The sequence below is a fragment of the Eumetopias jubatus genome, unplaced genomic scaffold (genome assembly GCF_037043125.1).
Source record: "Eumetopias jubatus isolate StellerSeaLion01/CBP00866 unplaced genomic scaffold, mEumJub1_p1.0 scaffold_10, whole genome shotgun sequence".
NCBI classification, from domain to species: Eukaryota; Metazoa; Chordata; class Mammalia; order Carnivora; family Otariidae; genus Eumetopias; species Eumetopias jubatus.
In genome coordinates this window covers 101,766,136-101,784,828 of record NW_028274816.1, presented here as the reverse complement: position 1 = coordinate 101,784,828, position 18,693 = coordinate 101,766,136, and the positions used below count along the sequence as shown (strand labels likewise).

The following is an 18,693-nucleotide window of genomic DNA, read 5'->3' as shown; positions in this document are numbered from 1 at the left end:
AAAACAAAAGAAGAAATGATAGAGATGGTCCCTAATTCCATGACCTAGGCAATCCCCTACTGACATTAAAAAGTAAAATTAGGGGACACCTGGGTGGCTCAGTCGGTTAAGCGTCTGGCTCTTGATCTCAGCTCATGTCTTGATCTCAGGGTTGTGAGTTCAAACCCCACGTTGGGGCTACTAAAACCGTACTAAAACAAAAACACAAGAAGGTAAAATTAAAGCAATAGGTTAGAGAATGCAAGTAATACAGAAAGAGAAAGCCCCCCTCTCCCCAGGCCCCTTCTCCTGCTCAAAGGCAAGGGAATTTTGCTTCCAAATTTTTTCTGCATATATCTATTATCCATTAATATACATATGTATATATGTTTGTACATGTATACGTATATGTGTTTAAAACACACTAGGAATTGTGTTTTAAACTGAGTCTTCTGCCCCTTGATTTATTAGGTTTTAAAATTTTTAGTGTATCCTGGGAGATTGTTTCACTCTTTTATAGTTGTCTAGTATTCCATAGAACATTCTGTTGGATATGCTAAAATTGTGTAATCACTCTCTTGTTGATGGATGTGTTGGTTGTTCCCAGTTCTTTGCTATTACAGATACGAATGCAGGGAATATCGTAGTCCGTGTACCTTGATAAAATTTCATAAACATAGATGTTCCCAGCAGTGGGACTGCTGAGTCTCAAAGGGTACTTGCGTTTTTTGTGTGTGCTTACATTTTCAATTTTGATAGTAAAAATGATTATATAGTTTGTACTTGGGGAAATATTTTTTTAAACATAGATTTCCTAGGCCCCACTCCAGACCTGCTAAATGTATAATTTCTGGAGGTAGCATTTGAGAATCTCTATTTAATTTCACGGTGATTCTGATGCAGCTGGTTCTCTGACCAGCACGGGAGAACCCCGACTACAAGGAGAGAGAGACTTTGCCCAGACACTGAGTTCTGGTAGTCCATAAGCTGTGGTAAAAGGTGCACACCAAAAGGTGAAGCTGTGAGTGGGGACCCCAGGGCACTTGACCAAACCTGTTGGCACATCGTGTACTGCTGCCCAGAAGGCTGTTTTGCAGGAGAGCAGTTTTTAAACTCTTGCCTCCTTTGGGCTTCCTGATCAGAAACCACAAGAAGTGGGCCTAGGGGCTGTTTCTTTAGCTCCTTTTCCCTCTGGCAGATTAGCACTCATTGCTATTTGTCTGACTTCACCCCAGTTCTGCCTGGTTTTTGCACTCAAAGAGTCCTTTTGCCTCAATTAAGCCAAGCTTTTCCAAGTCAGATTGACTTAGAAATTCTGGTTCTGGGGGACCCATTGAACACAATGCCTGGGAAACGGGAAGAAGCAAGCACCTAATCACCATCTGCCCACAGGCCTGTAAAAAAGTTGTTTTAACACTCCAGAGTCCTCCACTGAAGGAAAGGAGCCTTTTTCTTTTTCTTTCTTTCTTTTTTTTTTTTTTTAAACTCCATATTCTCTAGCCACAGGCTGATGCACATTAAGCTTTTTTTCCCTTCCCTGATTTAGGAAGTCCTTTGTTCCTGGGCAGAGACCCGGTCCGCTTCTGGGAGAGGTTGCTGGAACTCTTGGGTTCCAGTTGAAAGTGTATCTGACCGGGTTATAGTCACCATTGTCATTTGGCTTCCCTCCCTCTTAGAAAGTCTGATCTTGAGTTCTAGAAAAACTTAGAGCACTGACAGCTTTACAGATAGAGTTACAGTCATTGTAAGAGTCTGTTCATATGAAGCTTTTTGTTCAAGCAGGCATCTCAGTTAGCCTTGACTGAGGCCAGGTCGGTGCGTCCTGGTGTGGCAGGCAGAACTGATCAGAATGAGGTAGTAAATGCAGGGGCTGGGGCTGGGCTGGTGGTGGTTGGGGCGGGGACAGTAGTTTGTGTTTACTTAGCTGTTGGATCAGCGGGTTTTGATTTTGTTGTTAGAATATATGCTTTTCTGAGGTTTGTATGCACTAACCATCGCCCTTCCCCACCTCACAGAATGTCACATTAAAGCCCAGGCAAATTCTACTCTTTCTGTTCATCTGTGTAGGGAACTCTCAACTTTGGTGGGATCAGGGTGGGCAACGGACCGACAGAGGAGGATGCTGAGATTATTCAGCATGACCAGCTCTCCACCCATTCAGAGGACACGGAAGAGGTAAGATCCAGTGGCGTGGGCTTCCTCTCCTTCTCCTGTGGGTCAGCCCTCGTCTTGTGTGCGGAAATGGCCTCCCTCCAGTCTTCTTGAAAAATGAAAATGCTAATACTAGTGATCAGCCTACCTTCTGGGCCTCTTTGGGCAGCACAGCTTTTTCCAGCGGGCCTGCTGTGAACTCCAGGTGCCTCCTGTGGTTCCCACGGCACTTGTGTTCCCTTGTCCCAACTCGTTGAATTCTGAGTTGCCCACAGTACTCTGCATGCCAATCTCAGTGACTGACTGTGCTCCTGGGGACCAAGGGCAGAGTGGGCCCAGGCTTCCCCGCTCTTGTTACCAGAAACACAGCCCCCTCAGGGCAGCTTCTTCATCCCTTGCCCCTTCCAGGAATGGTTCCAGTTGGAACTGTAACCGCGGGTGCTTTTTAAAGTCTTGTCCCACTAATGTGCTCCTGTTGCAGATACATTATTTGAGCTTTTTAAAAATGTTATTTGCCTACTTTTTACAGGGAGAGTGAAAAGTAGTAAGATCAAATCAGACTTTTCCTTAAACCACCACCTCCAAGCTGATTTTTAAAAATCCAGTCTCCTTGCCTGACCACTCACACCACAAAGCCTCTGAACTGAACTTTTGAATGTCATCTATTCATTTTATTCTTTTTTGTTGTTGTTATATTCTTTTTGAAGCAAATAGAATAGGAGTTGTGGACCCAGGTGACTGAACTTTTCAGTCTGACTGACCATGTCCCCTATGTGTATGACATTTTAAAAAAGAAATTATAAGGGTTGGGGTGCCTTTAAAAAAATATGTATCTTAATGCTCTAAATCCCACTGGGTTTGCTTTCTGTGTATACTGAGGAGGCCTGCCTCCAACACATGAGGCCCATTTAACATTAACAGTTTTCCCAAGAAACAGTCAATAACCTTGTGCTCGTGACTTGTGACTGTGTGGCATGGCTTCCCACTAAGTGTAAATTTGTGTTTACAAGCCTACCGAGGATGAAGTGGTAAGAAACAAGCTGGCTTTGCCTTCATGTTTATCTGGGGCTTCTCTTTGCCATCCTTGTGATCAGTCTGCTGACCCTGCTGCAACCGGGGGCCCACACATGACACCCGCGCATCCCGCATCTCACTGGCCATTTCTAACCAGTTTGTGAACCTGTGTTCTGAAAAAGCTCATCTCCATTAACTGCATCTCATGTCGGTCACCTCTGTCTTTGTTTCATTGACTTTGCTGATCTAATACCTCTGAGAATGGTTTGAAAAGAGCTACAAGTAATGTCTGCTTTGGCATTCTTGAAGTGACCCCCTTGGGGGTTAAATCCCAGTGGTCTTTGCTTTCCTCTCCTGTGGTGTTATATCTGGTATGGTAGCTCTGCCGCTGGGAGTAGCTGTTTCCTCCTTGCTCCTCGGAGAGCTTGTGAGTAGAGCTCACCCTTCCTCCCTGTCTGAGATGCAGCTACCCTCTTCCTAGTGTCCTTGTCAGCTTGATGATGCTTGAAAGGAGACTTGCTGGGCCCTCACTTGGGGTCACATCTACCTCCCTGTGACCCAGGTGGGAGGGAGACAGCTTTCAAAAAGAAGGCTTTGCCTCTCCAATGTATGCCAGAAAAAATCCCATCTGCATGACAGGAGTTCATATTATACCAGATAATAGAAACAAAGTTGGCTATTCAGGCCACATTTGGAATAGGAGGCCTTCTAGCTCAGCAGTAATTCATTTAGCAATACACGAATTTTAAATTGGGTTTTTTAAAGGCCTTGCTGCACTGTTTGCATCTTTCCCCAAAACTTTTCTCTAAAATACCCAGACCCATGAATCCTTCCCTTTCCTGGCTCTCCTGGTCCTCTCTAAAGGGGCAGTGGGATGGGAACGGGAAAACCTATGCTGTTCTGTGTAAAAACAGACCGTGCTCGGTCTTCCTGAAGGCTGGAGAGGCTCTTTTGCTGGCATCCAGGAGCCTCTGTGTTCCTGTGAGCTGCTCATCTGAGCATAGTCACTGGTTGAGCTGCCTGGAAGGGCTGGCTAGGAGTGTGTTCCCTGTTAGTGAGGAGCCCGGCCCTCTCCCAGTAACACAGCCCCCAACATTACACTGTTCTTTCTAAGTGTCTTCCTAGTTGAGCACCCAATGCCATGGTCATCATCAGAATGGTCCTCATTTGTAAGCCATGTCCCAGGGTCTTTGGACAACAACGCGAGACAGACTGTAATTCAGCCTCCCTAGTCTCTGGCCCCTCAGCTCCCTCAAGGGTTCAGCTTCCCGTGGCTTCCTAAATAATAATGACATTTTATCTTTATTAGGCACATGTACAGTCTAGTTCTCCACAGCCAGATTTAGATTAACTGTTAGAATTATTTAAAGATTTCAAACAAAATTTTTTTTTTAAGTCCAGCCTACTTCTTCGAGAACTTCCCCTTTTTGCTTGGCTGTGAAAACCTCTTTGCCCCATGTAGGCCACTATTCCAGCCTGGTGGAAGCAGTAGTCCTTCTCCCTGGGGAGCGCTAAGTCCAGTTGCAAACTAGAGCCAGGCCAGTTGATCGTCCGGGAAATCTTTAAAGGCTGTAACCATTCAGCAAGGGTCAGTGGCACCTCTCCTTACTGTGTCATCTCACCAGGTTGGTCTTCCCACCCGTCCATCCGTGTACTCATTCCATCCATCCATGTTTTCATTCATCCCACTCACCCATCCTCCATTCAGTCATCCCGCTCACCCATCTGTCCATCTGTCCATCCCACCCACCCATCCATCTGTTCATTCATCCCACCCACCCACCCGTTCATTCATCCCACCCACCCACCCATCCATAATTCTTTTATCCCGCCCATTCATTCATTCACCCTCTATGTGCCAAGCACTCTGGTGCTACAGAAACTGCAGGAAGAGAAACATAGCCCTTGCCTTCAAGGAACTCCCAGCCAAATTGAGGAAACAGTCTGGGTGACAGATGGTGTGATTAAGGTGTGCCCAGGATGCTGTGGGAACACAGAAAGAGGGCACCTGATGAGCACTGGGGTGGGGTGGAGAAGAGGAGACCAGGAAGTGATTCCCTGAGGAGATTGTTGCTAACTTAGTCCAGTCAAGCAGGAGTCTCTGGGGACTGGGTGGGAATGCAGACCCATCAGTGTGTATAGTTATCGGAAAGACAGGCGTGTGGGCCCATCATGTGTTGGGCATAAACAAGTACACAGCGGTAGAGTGTTTGGATAGCAAGGAGCCACTCAGGGGGCATTGCTGAAATGCTCTAGTGGGGGTGTTCTAGGGGATATTGGATTGGGGAGGGGTCACAGTCTGGAGGCATGGAGACCAGCTAGTCTGATACGAGTCATGAAAGAATTGGGAGGCCTGAAGTGAAGTGAGGCATTTGCAGGGGAGTTGGAAAGGAAGGGACGGATAATGAGATCAAGGAAGTTAGAGCTACAGGTCCCAGGGCTTTAATGAATGTAGGCAGTGAGAGTGAGGATTCAAGATTGACTGCCAGGCTTGGGTGCCGGGGGCCCTACTCCATGGGACATGGAGTAGAAGTAGGTCCCGGTGGGGTCAGAGGAGAATAATTAATGAGTTTGGGCGGCACTGAGTTTGAAGTGCCTGTGGTGCAATAGGAGGAGATGTAGCACGGTAGTTGGAAACAGTCAACACGGAAATGAAGGTGTCCATCTGGGAGTCACTCCTACGGGTGGCCGTCCAAGCCTTGAGCGGCTGCGCTGCAGGAGAGGTGTAAGAGCTAAGGCTGGACCTCCAGCATTTAAGGAAAAACCAAGATGGAGACTGGGAAGGAGCATCCAGGGAGGTAGGAGGAAAACCGAGGGCAGGCGAATATCTCCAGAGGGAGGAGGAAAAGGCGACAGTGGGAGACACTGCAGGGGCTGAGTCAGGACACAGAATGTGTTAGACCCCACACCCGGGAGGCAAGGGAGCGGGTGCAGGGGAAGGTCAGGTTTGTGGGGCAGAGAGGGTGGAGGGCAGGGCCCAGGAGGTGAGGAGGGGATGGGCCGTGCACCTGGAGGAGAGTGTAGACTGGGAGTCTGCAGCTGTCCTCAGTCACAGCTGACTCCTGAGGCAGTGATAGGCTCCTAAGTGCTTGACTGCATTTCACCCTAAATCCTCACCCACCATAGTCTTCCCCCATTATATAGAGATGAAAACTTGTCCAAGGTTACAAAGCAGGAAGTTGAGAAGAAGACAAAGTACAGAGAGTGTGGGTAATACCCAGAAGGGAGGCTTCCTCTGTGTGTGTTCTCCATTCTTCTGGGAAGAACTCTGGGTAGAATAAAACTGCTGAAAGGGGGCTGGTTCTACAGGAAACCCAGCAGTCCCTGCTTTCGTGGAGCTCTTAGGAGCAGAGACCAGTGCTCCTGGGAGCCAGGGACCTTTCTTTCCTCTGAGCATGGGCCCTGGGGTGACAGCCAGCACTGGTGGGAAAGAGCTCTTAGCAGCGTTGTTGGGATTGAGGTAATGAGGATTACCCTAGTTTTTAGGGTAACTAGGAGGCTTGAAGAGCCTGTTGCAGAAGAAAAGCCCAGAAATACTCAGTGTAGATGGTCAGGTAAGGGAAACTGAGGCAGTCGCCCAAAGATGGCGTGTTGGAGCTGGCCCCTCTCCCTCCTGGCCGCACCCCTGAGGCCTGGGCTGTTAGCGCTTTACCAGCCAGGTCCTTCTCTCGTCCTGCCCTCATGCAATTTCCAGAGACATTTCTTGTGTCCTTTGGGAGTGGTCATGTGAGTCTTGAAAGAAACTGGTGAAAAACAGACTCTGAGCTGAAGGCAGGGCAGGCGGGGAGGCCCTGTGCTCTGGGGTTGTGGGCGGAGCCCGGGAAGGGCCCGCCTCCTGCTCTTTGGCGGCTGATTGCTCCACCTGGCAGGGTGGGGGAAGGCCTGGAAGTGTGCCTGGCGCGCCTCTAGAGCATGCCGGTAATTCTTCCCGGCCAGGCTTGGAGCGGGCTGCATGTGAACTCCTGCAAGCTTGTTCTAGCTCTACCCCCTTATTCTGGGAACAGTTTTTGATGTGGGAAGGAAAGCTGGGAGAAAGGGAGCGTAAGAAAAACAGAAACAAAAAAACAATAGATGTTCCGTGTGGTCTCAGTCAACTGGAGGATTTTGGAAAACTTTTGTCAGAATTTCCCTGTGTCATCTTCTCAAGCCACACACACACACAAAGGTTATCTTGCTCGCAGCAGGTTCTAAGAATAATAAGTGGAGTGACTGTAGAGGCTTAGTGTTGCCTCGGCAGCTTCTGGCCTGATAGCTTGTCACCTGAAGCATGGCCGGGGAAAGCCCTTCTGCTCTCATGACTCAGAGCAGGGTGCTTCCCTCGAGCACTGTAAGGAGGAAGTCAGCTGGAGGAGGCCCAGCAGCAGGGCCCTAAGAGTCCCGAGTCCAGACAGTCCATTTCTCTGAGTGCTCTTAACTCGGCATACATTCCACTCTTGAGCTTACAGCCTAGTGGGAAGAAAAAAACAAATGTGTTGAGAATCATCTCATTAAGATGGAGGTCATTAAAATGTAGAGAATTAAGGGAAATGGGGTGTCCCAGTTGGGGGCTAAGCCAGGCAGGAATTCTGGGGATAGCATAGCTGAAACCACCACCTGAGTTCAACGTTGGGGGTTCCTGGCCCGTGTAGCTGTTAGTGCTGGCGCTCAGACCCAGGCCCAAAGCACCAAGTGGCCACAGCACCATCTACACATCCCCTCCCAGCCTTATATCTTCTCTCTGGTTTCCTTCCATGACAGTTTGACTTTGGGGACACCATGGTCCACCAGGCCATCCACACCATCGAGTACTGCCTGGGCTGCATCTCTAACACTGCCTCCTACTTGCGGCTCTGGGCCCTCAGCCTCGCTCATGCGCGTGAGTCTATTTCTCTCAGGTTGAAAATTATGGTTTTCCCCTTCTCTGGGCACTCTTTCAAATGTAGGGCTTAAGTAGAGTAGAAATAACATATAAGGGTTCTGGAATTACTCAGACTCCTGAATCCCGGGAGAAAGACATCCAAATGGGAGGACCAGTGCCTTTGCCAGGTTAGCTATGCACGGCAGTCCCACTAAGGCTGCAGGAAGCCAGGGCCCAGCAAACACTTCAGGTGAGGGACAGCAGAGCAAAATGGAAGGCCCACAGCACCTCTTGCCAGACTGAACCGGATGTCCTTTCTCTCTGCATTCCCTAGAGCTGTCTGAGGTGCTTTGGACCATGGTGATCCACATCGGCCTTAGCGTGAAGAGCTTGGCAGGAGGTTTGGCGCTGTTCTTCATTTTCGCCGCCTTTGCCACCCTGACTGTGGCCATCCTCCTGATCATGGAGGGCCTCTCGGCCTTCCTCCACGCGCTGCGGTTACACTGGTGAGCGGCAGCGAGTTCGGGGGGCTGGGGATGTATCCTTAGCTGCACGGAGGGCAGCTTTGCTCTTGTACAGAATCCAGAGACACTAGGAAGTGTCTGCTTTCATTCACATCATTATGCCCAAGGACCTACATTAGGAGTGAGCATCAGGAAACCTCCACAGAAAAGCACAGCTCACTCTTCAGAGTCCCCAAGGGAGAATTCTCTGGTGGGTGTTGTCAGATTCCCTCTCCCTGCCTTTTTAGCCGTCTTCACTGCTCTTGATTATGGCTTAAAAGACCTGCTGAGGTTGTTGGTTTGTTTGGGGTTTTTTTGCTCTGGCTAAACTTTCTCCTGTCTTCAGGGCGATGGAAGCAACTCTGGAATAGATTTGCAGTCCAGGAAGGTGCTAGAGCACCCTGTACCCCAGTTTTGTCCCCCTTCTGTCATTGTACCAGTGTCTTTGGGTAGGAGCCCTGGCAGCTCCATGTGGGTAGGGGAGGTTCCTGGTTCCATAGTGTGTAGCTCAGTGCCCTGAAGCATCTTCTTCAGAAGGGCAGGTTTGGATTTGTTTGTTTTCCTTAAAGTAGTTTGTGGTTTTAATGGCTCTGCCTGGAGAGAGCTAGCTCAGTCCCAGGGGGTGGGAGAGGTGGGGTCTGGTCCAGGCAGTGACCCTATGACCTCAAGGTAGGATTGTCGGATTTAGCAAATAAAATTACAGGACATCCAGTGAAATTTGAATTTCAGATAAACAGTGAATTTTTTTTTTTTTTAGTAAAAGTATTTCCCAAATGTACATGGGACATACTCATACTAAAAACTAGGCGTCCTGTACTTTATCTGGCTTCCCTACCTCAAGCCCTCCCTCTTTTGAGTCTCTACTTCCTCCTTTATGTTGTGATTCTCCCTCTCTTTTTGGGTCTCAAACCCCAGTGTCTCTGGAAGCTCTGGGCCCTCTCCCTAGAGAAACATCCCCCCCAATAGTTTTACCCATTTAGGGGGGTCACAAACTCACTGACCCTACCTTAGGAACTCCTAGACGAGATGGTCTGTGGTGCTAATGATCTCAAGATCAGAGAGTGTGTAGAATGTCTCGTTACATCCGTTTTCTAAACCTGAACCCAAGGATCCTCTGCCCCATTCCCCTTATCTTTGGTTTTCCTTCTGACTTGGTTATGCTGAGCCCCCTCAAAGATTCAGGGGCCTGTAGTTTTCAAGGAATGGGCTTGTCAGACAAACTGTTTGCTATTCTAAATGACAGAGGGGAATGTGAGGCATGGAAGGGCGGGGCGTAACTGGGACTTACTCTTCCCTCAAAAGCTCCTTTAAAATAACCCGTCCTCTGGCTGGCTTCCTCCTCCTTGCCGCCCTCCTCCCCACCCAGCTGTTGTTTATCTACTGTCCAGCCAGGAGGTTAGGAGCGCTGTGTGACTCAGACTGCTGGCATGCCACCCTGTTCTCAGCTTATCAGCATACTCTCTCCCCAGCACACTTCCTCAGCCACTCGGTATGAGGCAATGTCTGTGTGACCAGCCTCTTGTGACTCACTGTTTCTTCCTTCCTTCCCTAGTCATTTCTCTGTCTCCTGAGCCCTGCGCTCGAGAGGCCAGTTGCTACCCCACCTGAATCCCAACCCAAGTGGGGAGCCTGTAGCCTCCTCCCTGCGCGGGCTGGGGAGCAGTCTTGGTGCTGGGTCAGAACTGTCAGAGCAGTGAGCCAGGCTTACCACAGGGTGAGGAAGGTTGCTGGAGCCTGGGCCTAATCTCCACAGTAAGCAGAGGCAGCCTGGGAGGCCATGTTTTGTTGTGGCCAGAAGGATTATGTCTCCCTCAGGCTTACCTGTGGCCTTCAAATGAAGGTGTCTTCCCATAGCCCCATGAATGAGCCCAAGGACCTGATGAGTGACAAGAGAGCAGGCTTCAGAATCAGGCCCACCTGGGTTCAAATTCCAGCTCTGCTGTCCCTGGCTGGGTGACCCTGAGGAGAGCACTTAACCTCACTGAACCTCACTTTCAGGTGAAGAGAGGATGGTATCCACGTAACATGGTTGTGGTGATAAATAGGAAATAATGTGCATGCCAGGTGCCTGCCACAGTGCCCCGGCTCATCATAAACTGTGTTCAAGTGCAGATCGCAGCCGCCCTGCTTGGAAGTGGGCTGCCCTGTGGAGAGGGCATCTTGGCCATGGTCCCTTGTAAAGAAACTGCTTTTAGTGTTTAGAGAGGGGAGACCCCCTAGGGGAGGCACATCTGAATGCCTGTAGTTTTCAAGGAATGAGCTTGTCAGACAAACTTGTGGGTTGGTTTGTTTGGATAGTAGAGGTATCACAAAGAAGAGAAACACGAAACTCCTTTGTCCGGCTTTCAGAATCCGTTGTTGGAGGCACGTTTGGAGCGTTGCCCTTTACTGTAGGGAGTGAATGAAACAGGTGCTCGTGCTCCCCCTCCTGGCCGAATGTGGATGTACTGCAGGGAACCCTGGGCCTTCTTGTCCCCCAGGTCTGCAGGAATTCTGAGTTGTGGCCCGCTTGTGAGGCTGGGGACAGCTGGTCCTGCCGAAAACGGCTGTGGGACATTGCTGCTGTTTTTCCTGGGGTCCAGCCTGGGCGTCCTCATACCTGTCACTTTACCCCTGGCTGTCAGCTGGGGTTTCCTGATCCTGATGCAAGGGCTGTCCTATTATAAAAGTTCTGGATGTCTTCAGCGGGGACAAGAACAACAACGTCTGCTTTGGTAACAAACACAAACCACTAGTCTGAGATTCATGTGCGGTCCTAAAGGAGGTGGGGGGTATATTTGAAAACAAGAGTGAAAGGTTACTGTCCCAACCTGCTGATTTCGTCTCCTTCTAAGTTATGTGTCTATTTTTGCCTACTGTAATTAGCTGTCTTTTCTTCCTCAGGAAAGGCAAAGGCAGGGATAAGATTTGTCAGTTTGTGGACACCAGACTGACTTTTTAGTAGGAAGACTGTTGCCCCCTGGCCCACTTTCAGGAACCAGATCCCTTCTTAGCAGATTCCACAGACGTGTCAATGTGCACACTTGCACACTCACAAACTCCCAACTCCTTTGGTTGAAGGCCAAAGGAAGGGGGGACCAAACTGTCATAAGGAATGGAGTGGCGCCACAGCAGGATACCACGGGACGGTTGCGGGAATGGCTGGCCCGGAAGAAAGCACACCTGAAGTGTAGTTCCTGGCTGCCATCATTGCCCTGACATGTGGGCCATCAGACAGACGTGTGTCCCAGGCCCTGGACTGCTCAGAGAGCGGCAGAAAGGGCCAGAGAAGCAGCTCCATCTAGGATCATCTTCCTAAAACTGCCTCTTTTCACTCACACCCCCACCAGGAAAGGGAGGAGACCCAGGACTCCTTTCCCCTTCCCTCACTCAAGGAAACAAGGTTTCCTATTACGTAGCAGTGGTGAGTGCTCCGGGGACTCCCACTTAGCCTTCGGGGTCACTGGGTGGCCTTTGCCAGTACTGCGGCTGGAAGAGAAGGGGTGTCCGAGAAACCCATCAAATTTCCTGAGGCCCTCCTCACAACTGTGGAATTCTAGAGGTGGCTTGGGGCATGGTGGGGCCCTGGAGGCTCCCTGGGTGGTGTAGCAGGCTCCTAAAATAAGAGGAACTTGCTGGGCAGCGAGCAAGGCCCTGGCGCAAAGAACTTCATGTTTGTACTTTCTCAGGAAGTACACATTTCCCTGGTTGGGAGGGAGGGGTGGGTGGGGAGTCTGATCGGGAGATTGCTTTCCAGCTTTGTTCCGGGAGGTTGGGGTAAGTGAGGCCGAGAAGGGGCGTGAAGTCAGGCTGACCCTGAGATGCGTGAGGTGTCCATGGTGGTGGCCACCCTAAGTCTAACCACAGGCAGTGGCTGGTGGTAGAGGTGGTGTCAGGCCATGTGTCAGAGGGACCGCCCGTGGGCTCACTTGGCAGAATTTATGCACCTGCATCCCAGACACGTGTAGCCCTTCCTTCCCACTGGGCCCCCTAGGTAGATGAGGCATGCAGAGGAATGCCGAGAGAAGGATGGTGAGCCCATGGGCATCTGAAAACTTGTGAAGCTTCTAGTCCATTCATCCAGTTTGGAATTCGAATTGTTTGTGTGATTAGCCAGCCCTGGGGCTCAGAGTTCTGGACCCCGAGCAGACCCTAAGATGACTTGCCCACCATCTCGATAAATGTTGTGGAATGCAAACGGGACTTACCAGTCTCTTTCCAGTTGTTCAGAAATGCCCTTGCCATATGCAAACAGCCTACTCAACGTGAAGGACCAGACAGCAGTGGGTGAGAGGCAGGAACCTACCCCATCCCCACCTAATTCCCCCAACGGAGGCCTGAATAGCTAAAGCTTCTAGGACTTCTCAGGGGGTTGGGATATGGGGACGAGTCCAGATCCCGGGTTGAAATTGCTTTTGCCAGGAATCCTGTGACTGACTTCAGTTTGAAGCCCCTTCCCCCAGGTCCTATTTTCCCTTGGCCCAGGGACCCCTCCAGAGTCTGGGAGGCTTTGGGACCTTGGCCCAGGCCCTGGAATGTGGGGCTGGGAGGAGAAGGCTGCCTGTTCTTACGCCCACACAGAAAATTCTGTTCACCTCTTCTCCCCAGGGGGTGGAGCCGGCAGCTCTGCAGTGTCCTCAGCCAGCACCCCAGGGCTGACGGGGCCTCTGAGGACCTCTGAGGGCCACCACAGACAGACCCCCGAAGCTGACAGGCCTTCCACCGTGCCCTGCGTGAGCACCATTGCCTGCAGCGGGCCCCAGCTCCCAGCCCTGCCCATCCTTCTGCCCTTCTGGCGTCCTCAGGGTCACTCAGCGCTGAGTGGAAACCATTCCTCAGGGCAGCTCTCCTTGGCTTTTTTATCCTCTGAATCATGCATTTTTCTGCCCATATTTGGTGGTGGTTTGGTTACTGGGCAGCTAGCCAGGGAGTATGCAGGGGGAAGTATAGCCTGCAGTCCAGCTCTGCTTCCAGGAGTGCTGTCTTCCTGCCCCTCAGAGTTGGAAAGGGCCCCAGGGAGACCGTCAGCGCTGGATGCTGGACTGCCTGGGAAGGGAGGTGAAGCTCTGCTTTTCCTTTCAGCCCCTGAGAGAAGAATTCGTTCTCAGATGTTCTTGTAGTTGGAGAATATTTTTGCCATTACTTGGAGAAGACTCCCCCCCCCCCACGCCCCTTTCCTGGGAATTTCCTCCCCAAAGCCTCCAGCGTTTACTCGAAACCCTCCCTTCTCCTTCCTCTTGCAAGGAAAAGAAACAAACTAGAAAACAAGGGCACTTGCCAGAGTCCCTGGTGCTGAGCTCGCTGCCGCCCAGGGGCTTCCCTGAGAGTTCGGCCTCAAGCCCCTGAGCCCCAGCCGGGAGTCCAGTGGTTAATCTCTACATTGCCCTTAGAGACTCAAACCAAGGGCACTTCTTTTGCACATGGCTAGACAAAGAGTTTTGCATAAACACACAGTGCTTAGCAGGAAGGAGCAGGAACTGAGGACAAACCAGGGAGGAGCTATGCGGCACTCTTGCCTTCAGAAGCAGGGCTTGTGTGCGCTGTGGGAACTAGGCCAAGCTCTGGCTGGGTGGGTGGAAGAAGGCCAAGCTGCTTTCCCAAGCTGAGCTAGGAAAGCGAGGCCTTGGGGAGGAGGGTCAGAGCATCTTTCTAGCCAACTGTGAAATCCCAAAAGGATACTGTGGAATGATGACTTTCCTTTTCCCTTTCCCCAGGGTGGAGTTCCAGAATAAATTCTACAGCGGAACCGGTTTCAAGTTCCTACCCTTCTCCTTCGAGCATATTCGGGAAGGGAAGTTTGACGAGTGAGCCCATCGTGGGGCTGTGTGCCGGCAGGCTGCCCTCCTCACTCCCTCCACAGTGGTTACCTGTGCTCCTCTTGCCTGTTGGTTGTGTTCCCTGGGTATCAGGGCGTTTGTGTCATCCCCGCCACCCCTCCCCCAGCCGCCTGTGAGTCATTTAGATAAATCCGTCCCTCCCTGAGTCCCCTGCCACCGCCACCTTCATGTGTAGTGTAGAGAGAAGCCGGGCTCTGGCTGTCACTCCTTCCCACTAGGCACCAGCCTTGCCCTCCCAGCCTCCGTCCAGCCAGAGACAGCCCCTTCTGTGTCCCCTGGTGATGAACAAGTTTGTGCATTTTACATTTGAGCCCAAAGCCCATGGAGGGAGCGCCGTCACCATCCACACTCAGACTTTGAGCCCCCTCTTCCTGCCACTCTAGTTACTGGTTAGGGGCAGGGGTGCTCTTTAACACACCCCATTCTTGGGTCAGCAGGGGTAGGTCCAGTAAGATGGCATGTCTATCCTCTGTCCATCCCCTCTGGTCTTCAGAACAGTTGTTAATCGGGAATCCATCTGTGCCGTTGTGCGCGGCTTCTCCCTGTCACTCCCAAGGGTCCCAGGGTGCCCAGCACCACCTCCCTAACCACACCCTCTCCTCCTCCCTCCTAGAATCCCCTCCTTCCCCCTGCCCCTGTATGTACCCAGCATAACAGCACAGGCGGGAGTGACCTGAGCAGAGAGGTCCTGGATGCCTCCTATGGTTGGAGGCTTCTCAGGCCAAGCTGTGCGCCCCTGGGCAGAGGGTTCGAACCGCTGCTCTTGCCTGGTGCAGACCCCAAGACCTTCCCCTACCCCCAATCATGAGTCTTGAGGGCAGGACCATAGTCATCCAGGGTGGTTCAGCCTGCAGACCTGCCTTCTCTGCCCTCCCGTGCCCCTCCCCACTTCCACTGGGGACCCCAGTCAAGGGAGTGGGGTCCTGGGCAGTGAAGGCTGGTGCCATTTACAGTTTGTGGATTGGAGGCAACAGCCAGGGCTGCAGTGTGCTGGTTGTGAGAGCTGCACCCCGCCCCCCCCACGGGCCACCTCTCCTGTCACCCCCAGGGCTATGGCTTTTAGGGCCTTTGAATCATGTGTTGACACAGCAGCCCTGGCTGCTTCAGCTAAATTGAACCCTGGGGCCCCCAGTGGTGGAGATAATCCCCTGAATGGGCCAGGCCCCTGCCCTCCTCCCACCCTGGCTTTTCTGAGTGAGTTACTTAAAGCTGCTCACGACTCTCCTGGGCATGGACCACCCACCCCCAGCTTCCCCATGTGCTGGCCAGTGTGACCCTGTGCTGAGCCCCGCCCCTTGGGCCCGGTGGTTTACATGACGACTTTGCTCTGGGTACAGCAGAGTTTGAAGCAGAGCTCTTTGTCAGGAACCCTGCCCAAGGCCCTTGTGTTCACACATTCCTGTGCTGAATAAAGTGTGTTTGACCCTACCAGGGAGGCTACCTATCCTTGTGCCCACAGCCCCTATTTGCAGGCCCCTGCCCCTCCTCCAGCACGTCTGCTTTCCTGTGATCAGAGGCCACAGCTGCAGGCCGGCAGTTTGTGAAATTCTCACCTCTCAAGCTTCCCGGGTGCCTTCCCCTCCCTCGAGCCGAGCAGCTTCTCAGATACTGTCTCCGGTGGGGAGGGGACCTGGGGACCCCACCTCCTCTTCCTTTCCTGCCCCACCCACCCAGACAGCAGGGCATGAGGGGGCCTGGGCATCTGCCCACCCACCTCTCCCTTGTCTCCAAGTGTGCTTTCCAGGACTCAGGAGCCTGGATATTTTGAGCCCTGATGCCCTTGGCCTTGGTGTAAGTAGAGGCTCTGCGTAGGGTTCCTCAGGGCAGCGGGAGAATGTGAGGTGCTGAGGTAGGCAGGCGGCCGAGGAGCCAGCAGGCAGGGTGGGCAGGGAGGGCGCCGTCTCCCTTCTGACTGCCATGTAAGGCACCCACATTCTTCCTCCATGCCCTCCCTCCCCATTCCTCCTGGGGCCTCCAGGACAGGGGCTGAGCCAGAATGGGAGCAGTGGGTGCTCGTTTCGGCAGCACGTATACAGAATGGGAGCGGTGGGCTGACAGCCGCTGCTCCAGGAGGGATGAGGGGGGCAGGAACACCCTGTTTCATGTTCCTTATCCTTGAGCCCTCTCCTCCCCGGCAGGCCACCTGCCCTGGAACAGGCCCTTGAGTGCAGCACCCCCACCTGGCTCCACGCATGAGCAGTCCAGGATGGGACTTCAGGTGGAGGAGCTCTTTTAGCCTCTGCTCTGTTACTGACTCAAAAGGGAGGCTTAATAAGGAATAGATATTTGGACTCAGTGGAACAGAATTGAATTGAGAGTCCAGAAGTAAGTAGATTTACTTTGTGGAAGATTGAGCTTCCACAAAGGGGCCAAGACAATCCAGCATGGAAAGAACAGTTTTCAACAAGTGGTATTTATACAACTGGGTATCCACGTGCGAAAGAACAAATTTGGAATGCAGCCCCCACACTGTATATAAAAATTAACTCAAAGTGGGTCGTGGACCTAAATGTAAAAGTTAAAAACTAAAATTCCTAGGGGAAATTATAGAATGTCTTCACGAGCTTGGGTTAGGTGATGATTTTTAGATACAACACCAAAAGCAAAGCGATAAAAAGATTAAAGAGGGGCGCCTGGGTGGCACAGTGGGTTAAGCGTCCGACTCTTGTTTTCAGCTCAGGTCCTGATCTCAGGCACGGCACTCAGCGCAGAGTCTTCTTTTGAGTTTCTCTCCCTCTCCTCTGCCCCACCCCCACCTCTCTCTCTCTCTCTCTTAAATAAATCTTAAAAAAAAAAAGATTAAAGATTAGGGCTGCCTGGGTGGCTCAGTCAGTTGAGCATCCAACTCTTGATTTCGGCTTAGGTCATGATCTCAGGGTCATGAGATCAAGCCCTTGCATTGGGCTCTGTGCTCAACACAAAGTCGGCTTCTCTCTTCCTCTCCCTCTGCCCCTCCCACTGCCACATACGCACAGGCTCGCTCGCTCTCTCTAAAATAAAATAAATCTAAAAACAAAGATAAGGGCCTTAGTCTTACAAGGCTTTGTACTTTAAAGGACAGAATCCAAACAACCCTCACGCTGGGAGAAACTGCAAATCATATCTAATAAGGGACATATCTCTAGAATATATAAAGAACTTTACAATTCAGTCATAATTATAAATACCTTAATTTAAAAGGTAAAATTAGGGGTGCCTGGCTCAGTAGAGTGCGACTTTTGATCTCGGGGCAGTGAGTTTGAGCCCCATGATGGGTATAGAGATTACTCTAATATCTTAAGGGGCGCCTGAGTGCCTCAGTCGGTTAAGTGGCTGCCTTCAGCTCAGGTCACGATCTCAGGGTCCTGGGATCAAGCCCGGCATCGGGCCCCTTGCTCAGCGGGGAGTCTGCTTCTCCCTCTGCCCCCACCCCTGGCTTGTACGCTCTCTCTCTAATAAATAAAAATCTTTAAAAAAGTATTTAAAAAAGTTAAAAATATTTTTTTAATTTAAAAAATGAAAGGATTTAAGTAGGCATTTTTAGGAAAAAAACAACACAAATGAGCAATAAGCCCATGAAAAGATGCTTAACATCATTAGGGAAATACAAATTAAATCTACAAGAGGATCTGCCACATCAAACCCACCATGAAAGGCAGTAATAAAGGGACAGTTAACAAGTGTGGACAAGGATGTGGAGGAATTGGAACTGCAAGGGGGAGGGGGATGGAAAATGGTGTAGCTCCTGCAGAAAGCAGTCTGGCAGGTCTTCAAAATGTTGAACATAGAATTAACATGAGTCAGCAATTCAACTTCTACATATCTACCCAAGAAAAATGGGGGGAAAAATGCATACAAACTTGTACACAGGTGTGCATAGTGGTATTGGTCATTGCCCCAAAATGGAAGCAACCCAGATGTCCATTAGCTGGTGACTAGATGAGCAAACAGTGGCCTGTCCATACATATGATAGGTATTAGTCTATGGTGAAGAGGAGTCTAGTACTGATACATGCTACAACATGGATGAGCCTCAAAAGCATTATGCTAAGAAGCCAGATGAAAGACCACATAATGTGTGATTCCATTTATGTGAAATGTCTAGAATGGGCAGATCCATAGAGACAGATAGTAGATGGGCAGTTACCTAGGACTGGCTGCTGGATGGGGCTGGGGCTGGATTAAAATGGCAGCAGTGACTGCTAATAGATACCGGGTTTCTTTTGGGGAATGATGAAAATGTAAAATTAGATTATAGTGACAGTTGCACAACTCTGAATTTGCTAAAAAAAATTGAACACTGAATTGAACATTTATTTTTTTAAGATTATTTGTTTGACAAAAAGAGGGCCTAAGCAGGGGGAGCTGCAGACAGAGGGAGCAGCAGACTCCCTGCTGAGCAAGGAGCCCAATG

General features: G+C 50.8%; 1 protein-coding gene and 1 pseudogene across 10 annotated transcripts in view; both read left to right on the top strand.

Annotated features, from left to right (window-relative positions):
* Positions 1-14,383, top strand: part of ATP6V0A1 (ATPase H+ transporting V0 subunit a1) — a 61,722-nt gene extending 47,339 nt beyond the window's left edge. For 9 of the 10 annotated variants that reach the window (XM_028093974.2, XM_028093973.2, XM_028093978.2 and 6 more), the window contains 4 exons: positions 2,047-2,154; positions 7,882-7,999; positions 8,316-8,487; positions 14,178-14,383. In XM_028093974.2, coding sequence (XP_027949775.1) covers positions 2,047-2,154; positions 7,882-7,999; positions 8,316-8,487; positions 14,178-14,271 — 492 coding nt within the window. In that variant the 3' untranslated portion in view covers positions 14,272-14,383. Of the gene's footprint in view, positions 1-2,046; positions 2,155-7,881; positions 8,000-8,315; positions 8,488-14,177 lie in introns of those variants that run through there. The other variant, XM_088028263.1, reaches the window with a different exon arrangement.
* Positions 14,384-14,581: 198 nt separating this feature from the next.
* Positions 14,582-18,106, top strand: LOC148163452 (uncharacterized; annotated as a pseudogene).
* The last annotated feature ends 587 nt before the right edge of the window (positions 18,107-18,693 follow it).